This window comes from Typopeltis vanoorti, chromosome 11, assembly GCF_054136105.1.
Source record: "Typopeltis vanoorti isolate ZY-2024b chromosome 11, IOZ_Tvanoo_1.0, whole genome shotgun sequence".
Lineage (NCBI taxonomy): Eukaryota > Metazoa > Arthropoda > Arachnida > Uropygi > Thelyphonidae > Typopeltis > Typopeltis vanoorti.
Genome location: NC_143559.1, coordinates 28,889,631 through 28,916,288, shown reverse-complemented (window position 1 = coordinate 28,916,288; position 26,658 = coordinate 28,889,631). Strand labels below are relative to the sequence as shown.

Here is a 26,658-nt window from a genome sequence, read left to right as displayed (position 1 = left end):
CAGCATCCATAGGATCCAGTTGATATTAGAAAAAGAAAATAACAACAGCCTCTCCTTGCTTGATTCTTTAATTACATACCAGCCTGATGGATTCCTGGCATTCTCTTTACAGAACATCCCACCCCCCCAAACACACACCAGTAGATACATTCACAAACAGTCATATGACTCCTCCATTAATTTAGCTCTAGTATATAAAACTTCATATACCAGGGCTAAATAAATGGTCACTTTTCTTTTTATTTAAATAAATGGACATTTCTCTCTCCACTGAACTTGACCACCTTCAAAAAAACCTTCTCAGCCAATGGCTACAATTCCTACCATATCCAGAAAATATTAAAACCCTAATCCTACACACCCTATCTTCCTCTCCAGAACAGGGACTACACCAAAGCTGTCACTATTTATTATATCCAAGGCCACATCCGAAAAACTAACATAAATCTTTTAAAAAATGCAACCTTTCAACCACTATATAAAAAATTAGCAGCCCTTATCCACTTCACCAAAGGCCAGCTACAGTCCCTAGACTTTTCAGGTTTACCAGGTCCCTTGTAGTTGTAAACTATTCTACTATGGCCAGACAGGCAGGACAGCCAACATCAGAATTGCTTAACATAAGGACTATATTTGTTTTCGTCACTACAGCACTTAAGACTTGCTGACCATGCTTTGCATAACCGCCAATAGAATGTGCTGAAAGAAAGCCACTATACTCCACCACAGCAAATATAAATACAAAAGACTTTTCTTTGAATCTGCTTCTGCTATGTAACCTCAACAAATTTGGTTGCATGAAACTGCCCCAAATTTGAGATGCTCTAATTTTCTGTACTTCAGCCAAATAGCCAAGGACTCCCAGTTTAGCACACTAGGGAGAACTGTGGCTTACTCTCAGTTAATATGCTTCAGCTTTATTACTTAATGTAGTGCCTAAATGCACATTTTATATATTTTGTTCCCTGATGGCAATTTGACTTTGCCAAAGTATTGGAAGTATTAATTAAATTTATTTTAGTTAATATATTAGACTGTGTTGTAATTTCCTTAAAAAATACAGTTATAATGATCAGCTTTATAGTTCAACAATAAATTTTCTTAACAGAGAATTCCACATGTTCAGCAACATCCCATAACAAGACTTTATGATCACTCTACAATTGGAGATTGGGCATCTACCTTGGTTATGGATATATTCTCTGATGCTATTACCAGATCCAGCACTCTCAAACCCTTCATCCCCTCTATAACAAGTTGCCATGACTTCTTTTCCCTTCTTTTAGGGTTGCACGGTGGTAATTGTATATACTCCAGATGATGATCTTAATATGAAGATCAAAACGTCGGGAAATTAAAAGAGTTATTTATAACATGGTTGTAAAGTCCATAATTTCTAAAATGAATGACTTCTTTTCCTCTCTTCAAGTCTCCCTCTCTCTCTCTCTTCCTCCCTCCCTCCCCACTCTTGCTTTTGTGCAATGTAACATATATTCTATGTATTCTTGGCAATGAATACATAGAACATATGCTACATTGCACTAAATCCCTCATGCTAAACTCAGCGAACAAGGAAGCCTTGACTGCCATTTTCCTGGTGTGTTCTTCAATAGCCAAGCAATCCTGAAATACCTTAACAATATGTCCTATAAACTTCAACTCTCTGTCTACCGCCACCCCTAAATCTTTAGCTTCATCTATTTCCTGGAGTACAGTTCCATCAATGTGATACACAGCTTGTAAAATGTTTATCCCAAATTACATAAGTTTCCATTTCTCCATATTGACAACATATTTAAATAATCATGCAAGCTCATCAAATTGCCTTGATTCACTAATACTCTACCAAATTTTGTATCATAAGTACACAACTGAATATCTCCTTTCAGATTATTTCCTATATCATTTGTGTACAAATTAAACAGTAGTGGTCCTAGCACTGAACCTTGTGGCACACCACTATTCATCAGCTTTTGCATCTGCTCCTCCATATATATACACACACACAACCACTTTGTGATGTTTGTCCAGCAGTCACCCTGTTTATTCACATAATTTGTTCTAATTTGTGTAACAGAGTTCCATGCAGTATTTGTTCAAATGTCTTTGCAAAATCCAGCAGAATCATCATGTATCCATTTTCTTTATCCAACTCAACTGTCACTGTATTATAAAAAGTTAGTAAATTACTAAGGCATGACTGACCCAAGCCATGTTGGCCCTCATAGAATATCATATTCTTATCCATCCATTCTTGAATTCTCTTTTTGACCAATTTTTCCAGTACTTTTATCACCACTCTTGAGATACCGATTGATATGTAATTTGTTGCTCCAGTCTTAGAACCTCCCTTATGCAAGGGAATTGTTTTGCCCTCTTTCCACCCCTGGGAACTCTAACAGAGCCAAGACTGGAACAGTCTAGCCAGAGACATTGCCAGTTCCCTTGCACATTCCTGCAAAACATGAACCGATATCCCATCTAATCCCACAGCTGTATTTACATTGAGATTCTGCAGTATCCTGAGTGCCTTCAGTTCATCAATCTCTGTTCTCGCATCAGTTGCTATCACTGCATCATAACAATATACAGGTATCCCTTGCTTAACACGGTTTTGCTTAATGTGGGATTTGATTAATGCAGTGAAATTAATTACAAAATTCCTTTATATAAGTGGCAAGAGTTTTAATTAACATGCCTTTAAATTTACCAAGCAAAAACTTGCAAGCCTCGAGTGTTTCCTGGTCGAGAGAAAGAAAGTCGTGAGCATGATGACATCATTCCTCCCATTAAGCATTAAGAGTGGATGTATTACAAGCTCCAATTATTCTGCTGTGTTTACAAATTACATTCTTTGTAAATTTTATCAAGTATCAAAACATCACTTAACTGTTATGCTTGCTTGGAGGGAATGCTACTGGAGATTTTAAATTGAAGCTGCTGCTTATCTATCGCACTCAAAGCCCAAGGGCTTTAAAAGGATGCAAGAAGAACTCTTTATCTGTAATTTGGTGGGCAAATCAGAAGGCTTGGTTACCCAAAGCCTATTCAAAGATTGGGTTGTCTTATTTTTCTCTGGCAGTTGAAGTTTATTGCAAGAGAAATAACTTAGCTTTTAAAGCCCTTTTGCTTTTAGATAACACACCTGGTCATCCAAATTCTCTCAATGATCTGTGTGAGAATGTGAAAGCTTTATTTTTCCACAAATATGACATCATTGATACAATCCATGGACATGTGCATCATTGCAACTTTCAAAGCCCATTTTCTTAAAAAGACATTCTCAAAGGCAGTAGAAACAACAACAGAAGAAAATGCAATTATGCTCCAAAAATTTTGGAAAATTTTAACATTAAACATGCAATTGAAAACATTCCTGACTTGTGGGAGCAAGTGTCTTGTAGCTGCATGAGAGCTGTTTGGAAAAACCTTTTGCCAGAATGCACCAATGACTTAGGTGGTTTTCAAAATTCTGTGAAGAAACATGGTTGAAGAAATCGTTGCAATTGGTGAAGACCTTGGTTTTGATGGTGTTGATGCAGAAGATCAAATTCAAAAGATTAAAATGACAACGATCTTCTTGAAATTGAACAAGAATGTGCATATGAAGACAACGAACAAATGGCATGTGAAGATGAGGTTCCAAGGAGATAACAATCAAAGAACTGGATGGAAATGGATATGGATCCAGATATTAATCGAAGAATGCTTGTTTGCCGAGGTCTAGAGAGTCATTTGCTTGTGATTGTAGAATTTATACTGATAAGAAAAAAACACACTGTTCAAATGACTCTTGATAACTTTTTTGATAAAAAATTTCAGTAACTAACGGTGGTACAAGCATTTATTAAACATTTACTTTACATTAATTTTTTATCTTTCCTAAAAGAGTACCATATAAAATGAATTATTAATACAGTAATCGATCATGGGCGAATTGTAATTTTAACATTGATTATTATATTTGATTAATGCGATTTTGATATACGAGGTAACATCAAGGGATTAATTAATTGCATTAATCAAAGATACCTGTATTCACTTGGATGATTACCTTGATGCACCCGTGTTTCATTTAGGATTTCTCCATGAGTGTAGGTCACAAAGATGCCTCTAACAATCTCTATCTTGAGCCTCTCTCTCTCTCTTCCATGTTATACCCATAGATTTCACTAATGGTCTTCCCATCTTGTAGGTGGTCTTCCTAGTTTCTCTTTATTCTCAGTTGCCAATTAAGTATTCTGTATGTCCATCTGTTATCGCTAAGTCTTGTTATGTGGCCTGCACGAATCCTACATTGTATTGCACATCGAGTTATCCTGAGAGTCTCTTCTTCTTGTCTTGTTGTGTTCCATTTTCCTGGTCCGTATGTGAGTGATGAAAGAATGTCACTATTTGGATCAGTATGTGTGTCTTTTAGTCTGTTGAATGATAGCCATGCAGCTTTCTTTAGTTTTACTAGTTCTTCAGATAAACATTATTCATTTTTATTGTTTGTCCTAAATAATTGTAAGAGTTAACCTGTTCTATAGGGATGTTATTAATACATAGGTATCTGTCACTTGTGTAAATGTTTTTTTTTTTTTTTTTTAATCCATATTGTTTTTTCTAGATTCATTCTAAGCCTATCTCACTGCTGTTTGTGTATATTTTTTCTCCCATTTCTTCTAGGTCTTTTGGATTTTGAGATATTAGCACTAGATCATCAGCGAGCATAAGGATTTGTAATTTTTTGCCATCTATGTTTATTCCTTCATTTAGGTCTATTTTTCTCAGAATATATTCTAAAGTGCTGGTAAATAGGTTTTGGGAGATCACATTATCTTGGCAGACATCTTTATATCTGTAGTTATAGGTTGATCAAATAGGGTTATTTGTGTGGCCAGATTTTTGTTAATTTCTCTTATCATGTGGATGTAAGTATGATCCACGTTTATTTCCAGTAAGGCACCGATAACCGAATTGTGTTCTATGGTATTCAAATGCTTTTTTTGAAATCAATAAAGAGGAAACATAGAGGGATTCATTATTCTTGGCATTTTTCTGTTAATTGCAAAATGACCTGAATATGATCTATTGTGGAGATGCCTCTTCTGAATCCTGCTTGCTCTCTGCTGGAGTTGTCTTCTAGAGTTGTTTGATTTCTGTTCAGTATTACCCTGTTCGTGAGTTTATATATATGAGAGAGTACACAGATTGGGTGATAATTTATTATGTTGTGTTTATTTCCTTTTTTTTTTTTTTTTTGTTAGAAGAGCCTGTATAGCTCAGAAGAAGTGGCGTTTGCATTCTACAGCGCTTGACTGCACGAAGAAAGGATTTGGTGGTTCAAATCTAGTCGCCAACTCGAGGAAATTTTTCTAAGCCTTTTTTCGATCGGTTCCCGAGTTAGTCGATCTCTGGCACGGGCTAGTGGGTTTTTTCTCCTGAAAACTCGGGTTTTTTGTCCCGTAAACTCAAGAAAATCGACCGTCAAACCCACACTATTTTCAGACATTAAAAATATTGTGTTAGGGACCACGAGATGGCGGCACTAGCTTGCCGCCTTCTTCACTGCGTACTGATGAATCAGTGATAGCCTTGGGCCAGCTATCTCTCTGATTGGCTACCAGTGGATATTGAACTGCCCACTCAGTCTCCAAAAGTTAGTAGGGTAAATGGCCCCGCCTACTCCCTATATGGGAACAAATAGGCGTTAGCTGATTTTTTTTTCTTTCTGTTAGTATGTTTTTTCCCTTTTTGATCCTGTAGAGCAAATGGAATTGACTGTTTAAAACTTGAGTCGTTCTCCATTTTTTTCAGACTGGTTTTTGCCTGTGCTGCTTCTCTTAATTTTTTATCCTGAAAGCCTTATAGTCTTCTGGAATTCTTTTCCTTTAGTAACTTACAGATAATTTTTGTATTCTAGAAAATTTCCTTGGGATTTCTTTAGTTCTTTTCTTATTTTCAGTACTTCGATGGTATACACCCTTGCAAAGTGGTCACTTAGTAACTCAACTATTTTATATTTTATATGCTTCTCTCACCTCATGACCTTCAGCACTCATTAAGGTTACTTGCCTCATAGGGAAAGAACTCTTTGGGATTTCCTTTGGCCTACTTGGTTAGTTTCTTCTTGTTATCTGATTTTGCCTTCCTTGCCATACTGGTCGGCTTTCTTGCTTGACCCTTGTATTATTCATGAGTTTGCTGGTCATCTTTCTGCTTATAATATCCTCCATAGTATTTTCTTTTTCTGCATATATAATATCTTCTGATGAGATGATCTAATCCAAGACTCGATCCTCGTGTCCCCTATGTTAATATTGCCTACAGTAGTTTTCTCTTTCACTAACTTGAGAACTTTATTCTTTTTTTCTGTCTTTATTCCCATTTATAATACCATAATTGAAATCACCATAATGATCGTGTTTTCTTATTTGCTAGGCCAATTTGCCTACCTGTCCTCACTGTTTTCCACATTTCCAGCTAAATATTTTATCCCATCTACCATCTATCTCACACCATATTGCTCCAGAACTGCTGTCACTATTTGTCCCTTGCATCTCCACCTTAGATGAACATAACTCCTCTGCTGTCATCAACAGCACATCCCTTTCTCTCTCTGCCTTGTCTGTCTTTATAAAAAACATCATACCCAACCATTTCTAATTGTGTCAAGGGATTGTCCTCATTGAGCCTCCAGCTTACTCTTACAATTTTGGGGCATTTGAACCAATTTCACTCTTATTTTGGATACTTTGGTTATTCATAAACAAATACAATAGGTGATTTCTGGTTTTATAACCAGTGCCACCAATGGCAATTCTCAGATGTAAGCTCTCCATACCTTTCTCTCGCTAGTCATCACTCACCAATCATGCAACCCTCCTTAGAAAAATATTGCTGTGCCCTCCACATTCCAAGCCATTCCATTTCTTTCTTCTCTGCTTGCTCATTCACTTTTTCATCATCATCTACAGTTCTCATGCAATATCTCCTTGTCCACCCATAACTCCTCTACTCTGTTTTGCTATCTGACTTTCATTTCTGCTCTCTCACTCATTTTCTTCACTCACACTGTTCACCTCCCTATTCACATGCACTCCTATCCTACTTTTCTGCTTGTTCACATTACCGCTTACTTCCTTAGATCTTCTGTTTAATGTATTAACTACTTTTCATCATCCTTATTTCTGATACGCCTGGGATTTGTAAATAAGGACAATAATTTTTCTTGGTCTATAACTAGCACTATCCAAGTTACATCTCTTCAGAGATTTCTCCATGTCTGGTCACCTTTATAATCCTTTACTCTGTTCATTTCAAGATATTCTGTTGCTGCGCTGACCATCTCCATACATGTATTGATTACTGTTTCCAGAATCTCCCCCTGCATGCTATCTCCCTTTAACCACTCCAGCTACTCCCTGTTTTCCTGTGTAGTTTTATTTCTGTTCTCTCATTCTAATCGCTCACAATTCTCTCTATTCACCAACACTTTGGTCTCACCTATTCCACTCTTCTACTTATTTATGTCACCTCTAACTTCCTCTGATCTGTGTTTGCATCTTTCATTACACTTCCTTATAGCAATACTCAAAACGATTCACACCAAATCTATTTAAATGCAATCTTTTATTATATGAGTCTGTTTGCCCCTCAAATGCATTATACACATTAACAGACTGCATCCATTTCTCATCACACAGCTTTGCTAGCATGCCCTTCATTATTTTTGCTTGTCATCCGAACTCATCATTGTTATAGTTGGGCCACACACCAGCTACTCTTCCTACCACACTGCTAACTTTCACTCTCCTCAATAATCTCCTGATATCCATCCTCACATTTTTGCTATATCCTACAAAATCATTTGTTCCTGCCACAACTCAGGTCCTCAGTCAACAAGATTGCCTTTCTCTTGACATATTATTCATAGTTGTCACAGCAACCAAAAAAAGGTGGGTTTCCTCTTCCATTCTAGAAAATGTTCTTTCTCTGAACTCTTGGTAGATGCATAATGAGGATCTTTAATATCTTCATTATATATTAGTTATGACAAATTAGGACAAATATATATATATATATATATATATATACACACATACATACACTCTCTGTCCTAAACGAAACCGAACTTTTGATAGAAAATAAAACACAGGCCAATTATAATTATTCATATCATTCATTTCAATCAATATACTCTCCCTCAGCTTTGATACAGCATTTGGCATGGTCAATTAATTTGTTAAATGAGTTTCTTACATCTATTTTTTGTGATATTGTTGAGGGTCGTGGTTACTGCCACTCGAACGTTTTCAGTGGTGTTGTATCACTTTCCTTTCATTGGCAAATGAAGTCAGGAGAAGAGAAAGCAGTCACAGGGTACTAAATCAGGTGAATATAGTGAGTGATCCAACACACAAACTTGGTTTTTGCCCAAAAACTGTCTCGCAATGTTTGAACAATGAGATGGTGCAAATCACGAATTCAATTTACAAAGGCCCAAACTCTCGGTCAAAATGTTGTGCACAGTTGATTTTGGAATCCCCAATTCATCTTCAATCAATCTCATGGACGATTTCGGGTTTTCTTTGATGAAATCACGCACTTTTTGATGTTAACTTTGCTCAGTCCAGTTTTTAGACTGCCCAGCTTTTTGTCGTCCTCAAGCGTCTCACGACCACTTTGAAATCGCTTAAACCATTCATCGCTTAAAGCATTCATCACCGTATGTTTCAATAAGCATATGGTGATGAATGCTTAACGGGATAAGCATTCATCACCATATGCTTATTGAAGCATTTGATGCATTTCTTTTCTGTAAAACTTTTACTAAGTTTAACACAAAAGTCAATCACAGCTCTTTGTTTGAAACTCATTTTCAGACCATTCGTCAAAACACAGTCACTCTTGGCACTATAACTCGGCTTCTAATGAAACAAATGTCATAGACAGTTGACATAATAGTAATGAAGGTTACCACTTTTGACAACAAAAAGATACAACAGGTGGTGCCACTAGTTTTTTCTATTTTCGAAAAGTTCGGTTTCTTTTTGGACAGAGGGTGTGTGTGTGTGTGTATATATATATATGACGTGAGACTGTATTGAATAATGGGATTTTGCCCTCTTAGGTTTGTGCCTAGTCTCTGATGAGAAACAGTAATTCAAAACAGTTAGGTCAGTGAAACTTAATCAATGCACCAATAAAAGCTGAATATATGGCTCATAGGCAGATTTCATGTCTTTTGTCTTTTAAGTAGTACAATATGTAGTCATATATATATATATATATGAACTTCCATGTCTATTATATTATATATATAAAGTCCCATGTCAATAGACATGGGACTTCCATGTTATTGAATAGAGGGATTTTCCATTAGACTGGTCTTGATCACTGCTTTCTGCTGAATGTTTGCCTATGGCATAGCTACTGCTGATGTAGCATTAACTAGTTCTTTCATGGCTGCCTGCAGAGGCTGTTGTTTGGTTTGGTGATGAGTTTTGCTTGTCATTAAGTTATGTCAAGGATTTAACAGTTTTTTTTTTTTTTTCAACAGAATCACTGTAGAGTTTAATAGTGATCAAGAGTAATAAGGTAGATTGAACCTTTTGGTTCATTCATTGCAGTTAGAGTAATCTGAATGATCAGAAAGTTTTGGAACAGCATTTCTTGTTTTTACACAGTTTTTCTTGCTCTTTGATGAGAATCACCAGTTGAAAACAGTGTCAGGTCAATGAAAACTAATCAGTGCACTAATAAAAAGCAAGCATATGGGCTTCTGGCCCTAGTAGTACAAGCCCAGTCAACTCCTACACTTAAGATTATATTCTAATAAACTTTATAGTAAAATTTTTAGTTTAGGCAGCACGTTCTTCCTCTATGCACAAATAGCCTCGTTGTTGTCGGCCAGGAGAACATGGGTGGTGGCAGTCTGCTCCTACAGAAGAGCGAAGCTAGCGTGGCTGTATATGCGAACCTCCTTTGGTGATGTAAATCGGTGTTTTATTTTTACACAGTTCGGGATCACATTATTATCCCGGCAGCATTTTAGAAAGGCCAATTGATTTAGTTGTCTTGAAATCTTCAACTTTAACTTGCCATATTGATGAGCCTTGCATACGATGGAATCTCTGTGGATAATCGCAATTCTTGTAGATAAAATTTTGTTGTTTATACATAGCTTTTAATTTTTCAGGAAATGACTACATATGCTGGAATATTAATTAAAAACTTTATTCAATACTGTCCTTTATTTTGGCAATGTTAGATTGCCATCTTCATGGATCACAAAACAATGATATGTGAATGCAGGCACTAAGCAAATGAGACTTTCCAAACCTCAACAAATTTGGATGCATCAGATTGCCCCAAATTTGGGAAGCTTGCATTTCTTCAGCCTCATTTGCTTATTGTTAGTGCCTTCGTGTACATATCATTGTTTTGTTATCCCTGAAGATGGCAATGTAACATTGCCAAAATATAGGAAGATATTGATTAAAGTTTTTAATTAATATTCCAGTATATGTTGATTTTCTGAAAAATTAAAAGCTAATTGAAGTTTTCTATGCTCCTGCCTATTTTCATAGTTTTGGTCTTTTTATTGCTGATTTTCATGCCAAATTTGTTACAGCTGTTAATCAATTTAGTTAGTGAATCCTGGAGACTTGCACTAGATGTGTTTAGGAGTACATCATTATCTGCATAAAGCAAAGAGCTAAGTTTGATATCTCCAATTGTAATATCAGGTTTAATGCTGCTTTCTTTTGTAATGCAATCCATGTAGATGATGAATAAGAGTGGAAATAATATGCATCCTTGTTTTACACCTGATTTTACATCAAACAATCTTCCTGTATTTCCTTCAATTCTTACTGCTGACTTACAACTTAAATATATACTATGTATTGCCCTCTAATGTTCTATTTGCTCCATATAACTGTAGTGTTTTGAAAAGCTTTTCTCTGGGCACTTTGTCATATGCCTTTACCAGATCTACAAAACTTAACTACAGATCCTTGTCATATTCCCATGATTTCTTAACTATTTGTCGTAAAGTAAAAATCTGATATTGACAACCTTTACTTGGTCTGAATCCAGCTTGTTTTTCTCCAAGTTTCTCTTCCACAATTTTTCTCGACCTGTCTTCAAGTATGCTTGCATAAATCTTACCTGAAACACTTAGTAGAAAAATTTATCTGTAATTCTCACATTCAGCTTTATTCCCTTCTTTTTTATATATATATAATGGGAACTATTAGAGATCTACGCAAATCTTCTGGAATTTGACCTTCTAACAAGGCACTCTATATTATGCGGTGCGATGCAAAACTTTTATACCTCCATGTTTGAGCATTTCTGGTCAAATATCATCTTCTGCCTTTTCAGATTTCAAGTTTTTGATGGAGTTTTCTTCCTCAAGTATATGTACTTGAAAGTTTCTACTATTTCTATTGCTGCTTGTTTTGTTTAAGTCTTTCAAAGTAATTATTCCAGATATTGAGGATATCTTTATCTTCACTTTTCACTTTTTCAACTTGAATTCTTTTTTTTTTTTTTTTTTTTTACAGTACTACTTTTACACATTGCTTTTAAAAAAATGTACAATTTTTATTTATTTTTTTATTTTTTCAAATTATTCCATCCTGACATAATTCAGTGACTAATTCCCAATAACTGACTTGTCATTTAGTTTCAAGGGATTGGTTTTAATATTTTTGGTTTGTGGTTTGTCGTAGTTTATACACCTACAAATAATGCATAGAGAAAGCAAAAAGATGATTGTGCATGCCTTTCTTTGTTTTGCTGCTTTTTTTTTTTTTTTGTTATGTCTGGGTGTAAGTAGTTTATTTCATTTGTTGCATTCATGAAAAGTGAAGCAGGATAAGTGCACTGCAGGTTTTTTTCCCCTTTATGTATTAATTAAAGTATGTAATTAAGTACCACATACAATCTTTGTACTTCTTATGTTACCCTCAATTTTTAAAGTAGATTATGATTTTATAATTTATCCAAATGGAATGTTTATAAGTATCTGAAATTCTTATACTGATAAATTCCTGTATTTAATAAATTATGAATTAAAACTTTAATGTTTGTTAGTTGATTTTATTTTTTTAAATCTGAACCACAAAGAGCATTGTATTTTTTTAATACCTTAAATAATAAAAGTAATTATTCTGACTTATTTGTATTATAGAACCAGCATGTCGGCATTACCAGTTTCAGTGCCTAAACACCAGTGAATGCATTGCTATTTATAACGTATGTGATGGGATACCTCAGTGTCCTGATGGGAGTGATGAGAGCGATGATTTACATTGTCCTGGTACGTAAGCATAATTTGTCATAAACTGGGAAAATAAAATTATTTTTATGTTTAAAGGTACCTGTAGCATGACTATAAACAACAAATTACACAACACAGTAATTAATTTTAATGAAATGAAAGTACAGATATTTCATATTGAAAATAACAGTACATCATCAGCACATAGAATCAAATCAAAGAAATTTTTTTTTTTTACCATCTAAGAGATACCTTGTTTTCATCCATTCATCCCCAATCCTCTCTTTGGTTTCGTTGTTGATGATGTCTTTGCTGTTTGGCCTCATTCTGAAAATACTACTTTCCTACAACAGATCAATAGCTTTCATCCACACATTCAATTCCCCATGGAAAAAGAAAAGGCTGGTAGTTTACCATTATTGGACATCTTTTTTATGCTCATAGCATCTGGTAATTTATCAACCAGTTGTCAATTTATCAATCGAAAGCTTACCTTTACTGGCAGATACATTCTGCCAGTAAAGGTAGAATGTATCAAAAGTCTGCTCATCACACCTCCCAAAAAATTGGTGTTATCAAGTCATTAATTAATAGAGTACATAAGGTGTGCTCCTCTCTCTCAAGCTTACAACAAGAACTTCTCACTATCAAAACTTTAATGGCATTTAATGGTTACAACCCTAATCAAATTTAGCAGATAATTGACTCCTATGTTCCAATACCTCAGGATTCTTCAACAGACCAAAGGATTCCAATCCCTTATATTTCTGGTATCATCTTATTCCCACATATTTTTCTATCAACAAAATTTCTCATCTGTTGCCATCTACAAAAGACAAACTGTCACCGCTATCATTAGCCGGTGTTTACCAGATACCTTGTGAATGTAATCTGACATACTTTAGGCAGACAGGCTGTTTTGTGGAAAAAATAATTAATGAACATCAATATTATATTGAATACATGAAACCTCAAAAGTCTGGTCTGGCACAACATAGTATTGACACTAAACACAATATCCAGTAGGATGAAGCTCGTTTCTCCATAGAAGCAAAAGTTGTAAAGCTCTTTTACATCAGCCAAATCTGAATTGGAACGATTGTCTCTCTTCCCCCCCCCCATCCCCCCAAAAAGTTTGGGATATTCTTATATTATGTAACCATCAAAAATAGTTTTTAAAATTATTTATTAATAATAATTTCTAGCATGCAGCAACAGTTTTTAATTGGTAAACCACTGAATGCTGTATGTACCTTGTATTCACATTTCTTTGATTTGCTTGTTTCTCTGCACTGATGATATGCTGTTATTTTCAGTACGTCATCATTGAAATATATGTACTTTCATTTCATTAAAGTTAATTACTGTGGTTATCATGTAATTTGTTGTTTAAGAAAATTATTTACAAAATCATGTTATCTGAGAAATATAACATATTAATAATTTTCCAGTATTTTTAATATCTGAAGCTTAGGATGATAAATCGCATTTATAACATCCTAAAGAAACCCAGATGCATAATTTATGCTTATCCTGAACACTAATATCATAGGTGGCAGATGTGTGTAAGAAGAGCTTCAGATTGAGATAAATTATTGTTGAAATAATAATTGTATATCAGTATTTGTTTGAGTAAGAGCTGCTATAAAAGTTGTGCGCTACTAGTATTATTAGTGTGTGGGATATTTTGCCTAAACTTAATTACGAATTCATTATTATTAGACCTTAGAGTAGTAACCGGCAAAGGAAACATGGTGGCGGCTTTGTCATTCCATGACTTTAACTTAGACTTCAGTCATTTCGTTAAGTGTGAGGTGTGCTACATGTATTCTTTCGATTACATAAATGATTTGTGGATGTTTAGGGCAGAAGGAAGGAGGGTGTGTGTGAAGTGTGTCCTGAATAAGGATTTGATGAATGCTAATACGAAATTGATGACAGAAAGTGTTAGTAGTGAGAATGTGTGGAAAATGCGGGGAAATTGAGTGCATATTTGAAAGAGAAAGATGGTGTGAATGAGAGGCAAAAAAATGTTAAAAAATCAGTAAAAAAAAGAAAATGAGTGATTTGAAAACTGTAACGGATGGCAAAAAGGACAAAAGTGAGGTGAGAGTGGCGGAAGGAAAGGAAATTGAGAGAATGAATGAAACCAGAAATAGCATGACACAAGATTCAAAAGTGGAAAAAATTGAAAGAATGAATGATAGCAAAAGTTGGACACATGGACCGAAAGTATAGAAACTCAAAAGATGAATGAGAGTGAAAGTGAGAAGAGGGGATCGAGAGTTAGAAAATTAGAAAGATTGAATGATAGAGAGAATGTGACACGAGATTCTGAAGTTGAATTAGATTGGATGAGGCAAGAGATGAAATGGATGCAGAATGAAATTAAGAAAATTCAGGTAAAAAGGATAAAAACAAATCATGATGACATGAAAGAGTTAACGAAAGAAAAGCGAGTGGCGTTGTATGGCGACTCCATTATTAAAGGTGTGCTGGATGATAAGATGCACAAGGTATGTTTTCCAGGCTGTAAAATGAGTAGAGTGATTGAGGCATTCGATATGAGAAGGGTGCGAGCAAAGGAGTTGATGGTTTTAATAGGTACGAATGATTTGACAGAGGACAAAGAGCACGTCAGAATGGATATCAGGAGGCTGCTTAGATGGATAAAAGAGAATAGTGTGACAGGAAGGGTAACAAGCATGTTGCCTAGGTATGACTGTGGTGAGATGAGGCGGAGAGCAAGGATTATGAATGATATGTTGGCTGAAATGTCTGAGGAGAGGGGAGTACAGCTTATTAATGTGTGCAATGAGTTTGAAAGACAAAGTGAACTGTATGGGAGCGATGGACTGCATTTGAGCAATTTTCATTATGGTGTGAGTCGCTTGGAGAGACTGCTGCTGGAAGGTAGAGAAGTGAGTAGAGAGAATGAATCAGATCAAGTGCGAAGTAATGTGGAGGAGCAGGAGAGATTGAAGAGGTGGTTATGAATGGAGAAGTGGCATGAGTATAGAAAATGAGAGAATGGGTGTGCAAGAGGAACAGAGAAACGGGGAGGCTCAGGGCAGACAGGGGTACACAGCGTGAGAAAGGTGGATGCTCCAAGAGGATGTGAGAGCATGAGTAGACAGGAAAGGAATGGGATGACCTGGGATCAAGAGGAAACAGTTGGAATTGAAGAGGGTTCTAAAATGAATAAGCAGAAAGGGAAATGGCCCCAGTTGAGCATGGAGAGATCACATTGAGCTAGCTGTAGATCCAGATGTTGTGTTTGTATACAAATGCTACAAGTATAAGAAACAAGGCAGATGAAATAGTTGCACTAATTGCATCTGTTCACCCAAAGATTGTTGGAATAAGTGAGACATGGTTGGAAGAGGATGACATCCTGAGAGGAATAGAGATGGAAGGTTATGACGAGTTTCTTGAGAATAGAAGAGGTAAAAAGGGAGGGGGAGTGCTATTGATAATAGAGAAAGAGTTATGTCCATACAAAATAGAGATGCAACAGGGAAATAGTACCACTGGTTTTGAGGCAGTATGGTGTGAGATAGAGGTGAATGGAATCAAATACTTGGTTGGATGTTGTTATAGACCAGGTAATGTGGATGGTGGTGATAATGAAATGTATGATCAAATTAGCCAAGCAAATAAGAAAAGGGTGATCATTATGGGCAATTTTAATTATGGCAATATAGACTGGAATGATGAGATAGCAACTGGAAGTAAAGAAAATGAGTTTCTTGAGTTTTTGAGGGATAACTACCTTAGACAGTATGTAACAGAGGATTGAGGGTCTTGGATTTGGTCATCTCATCAGAGGTTGTAATTATAAATGAGGTGTCAAATCATTCACCAATTGGTGAGAGAGACCATGAGGTGATTACCTGGGTGGTTGCCAGCATTGTGAGGACCTCTGTGAGAAAAGGGTATTTGTGGAACTACAAGGCGGGGGTTGATTATGAAGAGCTCAGGAGACAACTTGCAGGTGTAGCATGGAATGAGGATTTAGCTGGAAAAGAGATCAATGCAGCTTGGGGGATTTCAATAACTATCTAGTAGATGCAATGTCTAAATGTATTCCAAGGGTGATAAGGTTAAATAAGGTAGGTGTGAGATGGATGAATAAAGAGATTAAGCGTGTAATACAGAGAAAAATGGCATTATGGAGGCAGCATAAGAGAAGTAAAAATAACCAATTCTATGAGGTTTACAAAGACCAGGCAGGTGATTTGGTTGGTGAGGGTAGCTAAAGTGAGATATGAACAGCAGTTAGCAAATGAAGCCAAAAATAATCCTAAGGAGTTCTTTTGATATGTAGCTAGCAAAAGAAAGAATGATTATGGAAGGATGACATTGATTGGAGAAAATGGTATAAAGAGACAGCTGTTAAGGAATGTGTGGTGGAGATACTTAATGAACAGTTCATAAAGGTCTTTCAATCATGTGAATGACTTCATAGAGAGATTGAGAGCAGTTGATGATGGGGAGGAGAGACTTACTGTAAGTGAGTAAGAGGTGTATGGGGGAGTTGAGCAAACTAGATGTTAATATGGCTGTGGACTTGATAATATATCACCATGTATTCTGAAGGAATGTGCCAGGGAATTGATACCTGGCCTTGACATATTTACTTAATACGAGTCTTGCACTCGGTCAAGTTCCTAAGGAGTGGAAGGAGGGCAAGATTGTGCCACTTCATAAAGGAGGTGATCGAACTCAAGCATCAAACTATAGGCCTATCTGTGTGTCAGGTGTTGTGGTTAAGTTGTTGGAGAAGCTTGTGAGAACTAGGATCCAGAATTGGGTTGACAACAATGTATTATCTTTGATGGACAGCATGGATTTGCTAAAGGGAGGTCATGTTTTAGTAATCTACTTATTTATTACAATAAAGTGACTGCTTCCTTGGACAGAGGAGAAGGATACACAGTAATATACTTGGATTTCGCAAAGGCTTTTGAGAGATTATCTAATGATAAGTTGACAGTCAAACTAGAGCAGATGGGGTTGGATATTAGATTGGTGCATTGGATTGGAGACTGGCTATCTGATAGGTATCAACAAGTTGTGTATGGGGGGGGGGGAGAAGTGATATCCAGGAAAAGGAAAGTCACTAGTGGAGTGCCTTGGGGGTCTGTTTTAGGGCTATTACTGTTTAACTTGTATAATAATGATATTGGTGGGATGCAGAATTTATGCTTGGTGAGGATATATTGTCGGAGGTGGAGGAAATAAGAGATCTGGGGGTGATAGTGGATAAGGATTTGAAATTTAGGAGACACATAGCCAAAATTGTGAAGATAACACAAAGGCTTCTGGGAATGATGTGGAGGACACTGACTTGTAGAAGTAGGGAGATTCTTGTTCCATTGTATAAGGCTTTGATTAGGCCACACTTGGACTATTGTCCCCAGATTTGGTCACCTGATTTTCAGAAGGACGAAGAGATGCTGGAAAGGGTCCAAAGGCGACTGACTAAGGTAGTTTCTCACCTCTGGAATGTCAAGTGTGAGGAACGATTGAGAAGATGTAATTTGCAGTCTGATGGACAGGAGGAAGAGGGGAGATATGACAGAGACTTACAAGTTAGTAAGGGGTTGTTATAGGATCAATGCTGGAGAAGTTTTACAGAAAATAGTGGGAGATTGGAGGAGAACCAGAGGTCATTCCTGGAAACTGTGTAAAGAGAGTGTGAATAGGGGAGTGAGAAGCAGGTTTTTTTTATGCAGAGTTGTAAATGATTGGAATGCCTAGCCTGAGAGTGTGGTATCTGCAAGGAGTTTGAGTGTGTTTAAGACACGGTATGATGAGCTGTGTGTGTGATAAAAGGACCTCCTAGATGAGTCTTTGACTCCATGAGGTCTTGGGGTAATAATAATAATGTGTTCTTCTTTGGTTATTTATATGTATGTGCACTGAATGATATTACTGTTAGGTTCTGTTTCAAAATTTGTACTGCTTCTTGCATAATAACTTGTATTTGTTTGAAATATAAACTGCATGAGGATATAAAAAGTCTGTATTGAAATTTTAACTATTTCTTTGAGTGATTTGCCATGTCACTTGCTTGGAAATGGGACTTGAGTTGAAATTGCATTTGTGATGAAAGGAACTTGATTACACCATTTTTTTCAGGTGAGACAAAGTTTGTTTTTCCTTAGATAAAGGAAACATATTCTCCCCCCCCCACCCCTCCTCCTAGTAACATATACATTTTTGGTCCAAAACTGATATCTGGTGTATAAATATATGCATTCAACAGAGAGCAGACTTTGGAATAGAGTTGACCACTGTGCTTTGTTATAATCAAGTCTTCAGTTTTAATGTTTGCATATTATTTAAGGTAGATGTATATAGAAAAAAACATTTGGATTACTTTGGATATGTGAGATCATCAGGATCTCTTTAAGAATGCAAGTTGCATAGCTTCCAGCACTTCTGATCGTGGGCCTTTCTTCTTTCATTTCTTCTTGCCTATCATTTTTTACTAGTGGGTTTTCTCCCATCTCATTGGTGGTTACCCTAGCATTATGTCTGTGCTACCAGTTTGTAATTTTACAACTGTCTGTTATGTTTCATTTCAGCATGTCCATCCTATAATATTTTAATATTGTATGCCTGCTCTGGTACATCTTTAATATATGTCAGGTTGGAGATATATGTGTTTTTCACATGGTTTACTCTTCTGATTTGTACATTATACATTTATTATGTTGAGTGATTCTGAGACCATCTTCTCTGTTTGTTGTATTCTATATCTAAAAGACATAAATCAGGTATAGGAGAAAGTTGCTACTGTAATAGGAGGAAGATGTAGTTTATTTATTCTATGAAGGTTGTAGCCATTGGTTAAAACAGTTTACATAAGAAATAATTGAGTTTTGGTTTTAAATTTGTGTTCTTGTAGAATTATTGAAACAATTTATAACACATAAAAATATGGTTTAAAGCTAAAATTTTAAAGGTAACATTTCTCTGGTATAATACTAGCATCATTACACTAGTAGTGACTATGAGGTAAAATGAAATTTCCCCCAAAAATGTGAGTCACTTATATTTAAATTGCAAAGTGACATTTTGGTTTCTAATTTTAAAAAATGCAGCAGAAATACTTTTGATAAAAGCAACATAAAAAACATTTAATAAAAATGTACACATCTTATTCATAACTATTTTCCAGATGAAAGAAATTGACATGGAATTAGTTTTGTTTAGATTCAGGTGATATAAAGGTTCTTTACAAAGATTCCTTGAAAAGCCATCTTTTCAAGGAATAAGCAGAGTTATTTCTGGTACTTTCCTTCTTGGATACCTTTGGATCATTGTTAGTCTTGGGCTAGCTCTCCTTGACAGCTAAGGGTGGTGTTTGTTTTTCCATTGATTTTCAAGAAAGTTAGTTGGAGCTAAAATGGCTTTGCTTACTCCCTCTTGGAATAAAAGGCATTACAGATTTTTATATATTTATTATTATTATTTCTTTTAATCATTGTTAATGCTGCACTCACTCAAATCCAGAAATACCAAGTTGGCAAAAATGGATATAATTCATTGGGTTCTTCATGCTAAACCTCAGCAGAAAGACCAGTTTGGCCATAGTTGTTGAAGCTACATGAGTGAGGAGTACAGTGTACACAAAGAAGAGACCAGGGATATACCTTGCCTTTGTAGAAGGGGTGGGGAAAAATAAGGACGAGTGCTTTTAAATTGTAGACAAAAGGATGTTGAAAACTCAGATTTTGTAGGATATGAGCAACTTTTTCAGAAACACCTTTAACATAAGGAACAAGTATTTGATTCTAATTTTTATCAGAGAGTTGTTTAGGCAAATGGTTATTTAGTTTCTTATTAATAATAGAGATTTTGTAACCATTTAAAAAGAGATCAGTTTGTATATGATCATATTCATGTGGTAATGGGTCCTCATCAGAGCAAATAACATGGACTTTGTTGGGCAAGTGTTTTAATGATATCAAACCTCTGGTTGGAAAGATGGCTAGAGCCTGTATGAATATATTTTCCAGTGACAAAAAGCTTTCTATAAATGGGAAATCTTAAGGATTCTTATCATATTTATCCTTTCAGTTCTAAGGTAAATATGATACCAAAAAAACATACCAAATATGTTACCAAAACCAAATGAGGAAGAGAAAATGTGGTAAACATTTATTGTTCAAAGTGCCATATAGAAATTGTCAGTTTTCATGAAATATAACTGTTCATGACTGTTCTTCTGCTTGTTGATAAAATTTCCCTGTGTACATAAAGTAACTGGATTGCATAACGAAATCTATAAGTTTGATAATGTCAGATAAGGTCAATAAAAAATTTCTTCCTTAAGGAAGAAAATTTCTGTTGAAGACTTCCCCATAAAGATATATTGGTACACAGTAATATAACTTTTATCCTCACTGTTAAATCATATCGAGTGAGTTTGACGATTTAAAATTTTTAAATAAAATAAGAAATACTTTTTTAATAAACTTCAGTTTTTCTTTAACTGTTATTTTTACCTGCTGTAAATCATTGTAACAATGTTATAAGAACACACACTTAAAACGTAGAATTCTGTCTCTTTATGGAAGAGGAGAAACAAACAATGGACTAAGATAAACTTTTATCAAACATAGCTGTTCACAAAATTGAGTCATTATCTTTAAACTTTGTATGTGAAATGTTCTTTGCCATTGTTTTACCAACCTGTGTAACAAATAAGAAAACATTCAAGTTGACTACGACTAATTATATTAATGAAGAGGCCAGTAAAGTTGTTTCTGCTTGACTAGTTTCACATTGTCTTATTTAAAAATAAAAAAATAGCTAATTAATAAGTATGCCACTCTTTTTGAAAAAAAAGTTATCTTCTGAAAGCATTGATTTGCTACTGGTGAAATGAAACTTCTGGCTAATGATATGGAATATACTGTTATTTCTAAATAGGCAAAAAATGGATAATCATAATGATTATGAAATCAGAATTGAGAGAAGTTGACTGCAAATCTACTAATTCTTTTTAAGATTTTAAGTTGCACAAGTTTTATGTAGAGCCAGCATCCCCAAATCATCATAACAGTGACATTTTCCAATGATAACAATATCGTTATCTTCAAAAAAGAAAGGAAAAGAAATGTATAAATTACTGTTATGTTTTGTTCGGTGGAGTAGAGAAACAAGAGAACTAAGGTATTTGTTGGAATAATAATACATAAGGATTTTCAAAATGAAATAAAAGAATGGGATTATGTATCGTATCTGAAAGAATACTGAGAATAAAATAAAATTACAAAATAAAACTAAATATAATCAGTGCCTGTAGCCTTTAAGAAGAAAAGTCAAAAACATAAATTGAAGAATTTTATGAAATGCTACAGAAAACCATAAAAAAAAATAAAATAAATAAATAAATCAGCTGCATTAATAATACTGGCACAAGACTTAAGGTTGGAAACACTGTAATACCTGACACCTGTTAAATATTCAGTGAAGCAACTCAAACCGCAAATAGAATAAGATTGCTTCAGTTTTTTGCAGATAATCAATTTAGAATAAATAATACTTTCTTTAATCATAGTGAACACAAAATAAAATGTAGAAATAACAGAAGACCAAAGTTTACCATAAATACATGATAAAAAAAAGAACAGTAAAACCATGGTAATTGCAAAAGAACCAATCAGATGTAAATTAGAACTTAATTGAAAAATACTGGAACAAGTAATGAAATTTAAAACCTAGGGAATAACTGTGAACAGTGAAAATGTAACAGGATGAACTAAAAGAACAATACCTAAAGGCTAATAAAATATCAAGATGTTTATATTGAACTATATGAAAAAATAATGTAGCAAAAGTAAGAATATATAAATCAGTAGTCCAACCAGTATTGATATGTGCATGTGAAACAAGAATAGAAACATGAAAACTACTACAACAGATAAGTACAACATGTGAAATGAAAGAAAAAAAAAAAACATTATTATTATTATTATTATTCAAGCCTTCATGGAGTCAAAAGATTCATCGTGGGAGGTCCTTCCTAAGAAACACAAAGTCTATCAAGACTCATCGAGGGGAGGTCCCCCCCCCCAAGAAACACAAAGTCTATCATACCACTCCTTAAATTCATTGACCGTTCTCGCTCTCACCACTCCATCAGGCAGTGCATTCCACGGTTTGACCACCCTCCACGCAAAGAAACCACTCCTCACCCTCTTGCTCACAGTTTCCTTTCGTAACTTCCAGGGATGGCCTCTTGTCATCACTCCTTCCCGCTGTTCAACCAAGCAAAAAAACTCCCCAGTGTCAACCCTGTGACCATCTCTCAACAGTTTAAAAGTCTCAATCATATCACCTCTCCTTCTTCTATCCACCAAACTCTGCAGTCCACATTCCCTCAGCCAATCTTCATAACCAAAATTGTACAGTCCTGAAACCATCTTTGTCATCCGTCTTTGTACCCTTTCCACAGTTAATTTATCCCCTTCAAATCCTGGGGACCAAATCTGAGAACAATAGTCTACGTGTGGTCTGATCAGAGACTTATACAACGGAATGATAACCCTTTTATCTCTGCAGGTCAGTGTCCTTCTCATAAGTGCAGCAATCCTCTGTGTTACCTTCACCACCTTTGCAATATGTTCCCTAAATTTCAGGTTTCTATCAATCATCAACCCCAGATCTCTTGTCTCCCCTACTTCCTCCAGTATAACTCCTCCCATAGAGTATGCAGCCATCCCATCGATGTTTCCCAAACCTCAAGACCTTACATTTTGCTGCATTAAACTGATACCCCCATTCATTTGCCCATCTATCTAGCTTATTTAAATCCTCTTGCAGGGCTACCACATCTGCACTATTACTAATAATCCTTCCCAGCTTCGCATCATCTGCAAACAACTGAATATCCCCTTGCAATCCACTGGCAATGTCATTTTTTTAAAGGTTAAACAATATAGGTCCTAGTACTGAGCCCTGTGGGACCCCACTTATAACCCTCTGACTCCTTGAAATTGCTCCACCATACACAACTCTCTGATACCTATCACACATTAAGCAAAATAGTTAATAAAACAAAATTTGATAGAGTAAAAAATGAAAAGATTTGTGAAGAATGTTAATTACAACACATAAACAAATGGATAATAAATAGACTGTAATGGATCCAAAAAAAAAAAAAAAAAAAACTAGCAAGAGACTGGAAACCAAATACAAAAAGACCACTTGGCAGATAAAAAAAAAAAAAAAAAAGTGAACATATTCAGTATTACAAAAATAAATAAATTGATATATAATTTTGAATTATAGAAGCTGTTCATTTTGTTTTGAACTCTAGTACATTATTCTCCTGAAATGAGAACACACACACAATTTACAGACTATATATATTAGTAGTGTCGTGTAGTTGGAATATTAAATAAAGGAAGATGGCGAATTAGTGTGTCCTCCCATGATGAATTCTTGGACTACTTAGAGGGTCACATAATAATAATAAAAAGAAGAATTGTTTAATAGATAATCTCTATAAAGATTATCTGTTAGGAGATTTACCTATAAGTTTTAAAAGGAAGATATTTAATATGTACAGTGGTATCTTGCTAATCCGAATCTCTTTAGTCCCGACCCTCCAGTAATCTGAACTGGGTTTGAAAGAAAAAAAAAGTTTTATTTATTACTTATTATTATTTTGTGTACTATTAATAATTAAGGATGTAGCATTCTCAGTTGCTGCTACTTGGGAAGCCGTTGAACCTGAGGCAATTCGAGCGTCATGGAAAAAACTGTTGCCTTCTAGAATTTACCAAGATAACTACGGTGATACACAAAAAAGAGGAAATTCAAAACGTGCATAATTTGGTTAAAAATATAAATCCAGTTGTTGAAATTTTACAAACAGATGTTACGGAATGATTACAGGTAGAACCAAAAGTGAGTTCAAAATCAAATCAGATGCTGAAATTATAAATATAAATATGACATTACAGAATGAATTAGAAGACGATGCTGATGATAAAGAACTCGAAGAAAAAAAAGTAATACATGAAGAGGCAGTTGACAGTTTTAATATGTGTATAGAATGGGCTAAGCAGAATGATATGCCATTCAACAAAATTTTATTGCTAATGCAACTCTGAGAAGAAACATTCGAAAAAAGTTTAGCTCCCAAGAAGCAAAAGAAAATCGATGACTTTTTTACAAAGAAATAAAACATTTTTTTTTGTGATTCTGTGAAACTTTTTTTGCATTGTGTACAAGAAAATGATATTTTTTATGCAAATTAATTTATGTACTGAACTATGCAATTTTATTAAATCAGAATCCTCAACAATACAGGTACATACAAACTAAATTTTTACTAAAATAAACTTGTGTACTGTATTATTTTTTAAGTTTTACATTACAGTACAGTAGCTTTTTTCTATCAGTTACTTCATGTACCATTAAAATCTGATTATTTTTGTCTTAAACGCTAGTTATTGTTGTCTCTTGGGGGAAAATTCACTAATCCGAATGAGCATGGTTTTTATTAGTTCGAATTAGCTAGATATCACTGTATATTATTCCAGTGTTTACCTATGGAAGTGAGATGTGGATAGTGACATAAAAAAAAGAAGACAGGTGGTGAGCAGTTCAGAGAACCTTTGAGAGCATCTGCTCCATATAACAAAAAAGGGATAGAATAGTGGAATTAGAGAGATGACTGCAGAAAATGTTGTAAAGTATTGTAAAGCATATAAATGACGATAGGTTAACCATATTAGCAGATAAATATGAAAGATGGACAAAATTAGTTCAAGTAGATACTAAGAGGAGGAAATGGTAAGAAAGAATGTGGTGGACATTAACCAAGGACAGAGACAACTGGAAATTTATAGCAAAACCCTATATTTCAGCAGTAGGTGAAAAGAGACTGAAGATGTTAGCATTGAGGATCAAATTTATCATGACTGAACATAGTCACAAGCATGGAAAGCCAAATGGCTTTTTCAAAACCATGGTTTATCCCCTTATTTTTTAGTTTAAAAGCTGTTTGTATTATATTTTTTGAGGAATCTTGCTTATTTTTCTGCAATGCTGTAAGTTAAAGATGATAATTTAATTTTTTTATTAAATTATCTTTAAAAGGAGAAGTTTTTTTTTGCTGTTGTTGTTATTATTATGTATTTATTATATTTATATTTATTTATTTTATTTTTTGTGGCGATTCTGAACATAAGGGTGGTTATCCAGTGGTATGTAATATTATGTCTATGGCTAGAGGAGCAGAAAGAAAGAGAGAAAAAAAACTTTATGAACATTATCATTCAAAACTTGCAGAATGTACTTTAATGTATGGAGTAGCATAACTGGTAAAGAATAGCAGTTAAAGGAATGATTGAATATAAAGGATTGTTTCTCCCCCAGATCTGCATTGTAACCACAGACTGGTTGGAAAGTGGTATGCTATTCAGTTTGTTAACCACATAGCTAATATGTTTCGACTAGCACATATGCTATTGTTATAATCTTCCTTTGTGAAGATGTGGCAATGAAGCATTTATGTTAGAATAATTAATATCCAATAAGGTATCTCTAATCCCTTTAACTGCAACATATCTCATCTTCTCATCTTCCTTTCCCTCTTTTACCTTGCAGTGTCAAGGGTTTATTAATCATTGGACCTCAAGCTGTTCACAGGATAAGGCCCTATGCCCCAGTGTGTCCTATGTCCATAGTGTTGAGTTCTCAAGGCCGGTTTGCCTGCTTTTGCAGGATGAAAAACCTCGGGATAAACTGGGGTAAAAACTCTACTGTCCACGCCCAAAAAGGAAGATCCTTCAGTTCCTCACATCACCGACGGGAATCAAATCTAGGACACTCCTTCCCCAGGCATATGGTTGCAAAGCGCATAGCCACTAGGCTAGCCGCATGGACACTGCAACATATTTATATTATTATTAATATTATATTTAATAACCAATTCTAATATACAAATTTCTATTTACTTTTGCACTGTTATAATACACTACAGAGGTGATTATAAAAAAGAGTAGGCAAGAAGAGAAGAACCAGAGGCCATCCCTGAAGTTGTGCGAGGAGAAAATTTTTTTAGATGGAGAATTGTGAATGAATAGAATACATTACTAGAACATGTTGTGAACACAGTGAGTGTTGAGAATTTTAAAGTTCTATATGATAACTATGTGGTCAGTTAAATTAACCTCTCATGATGAGTCTGCTGACTCCATGGAGACTGTGATGATGATAATAATAATAATTAAAAGATCCAATTCTAAGTGAGGACTGTATTTCACTTTTTATTATAATATATATAGTATATTATATTAACCCTTTCAGTGCATCATTTGCAAAGTTTTATGAAGTAACTTTTAATAATT

At 35.0% G+C, this 26,658-nt stretch overlaps 1 protein-coding gene across 2 annotated transcripts in view; it reads left to right on the top strand.

Annotated features, from left to right (window-relative positions):
- The window catches only part of LOC150101404 (uncharacterized), a 159,903-nt gene that overhangs the window by 24,460 nt on the left and 108,785 nt on the right, over window positions 1-26,658 (top strand). For both annotated transcript variants that reach the window (XM_090401035.1, XM_090401034.1), the window contains exon 3: window positions 12,188-12,316. In XM_090401035.1, coding sequence (XP_090257161.1) covers window positions 12,188-12,316 — 129 coding nt within the window. The remainder of the gene's footprint in view (window positions 1-12,187; window positions 12,317-26,658) is intronic.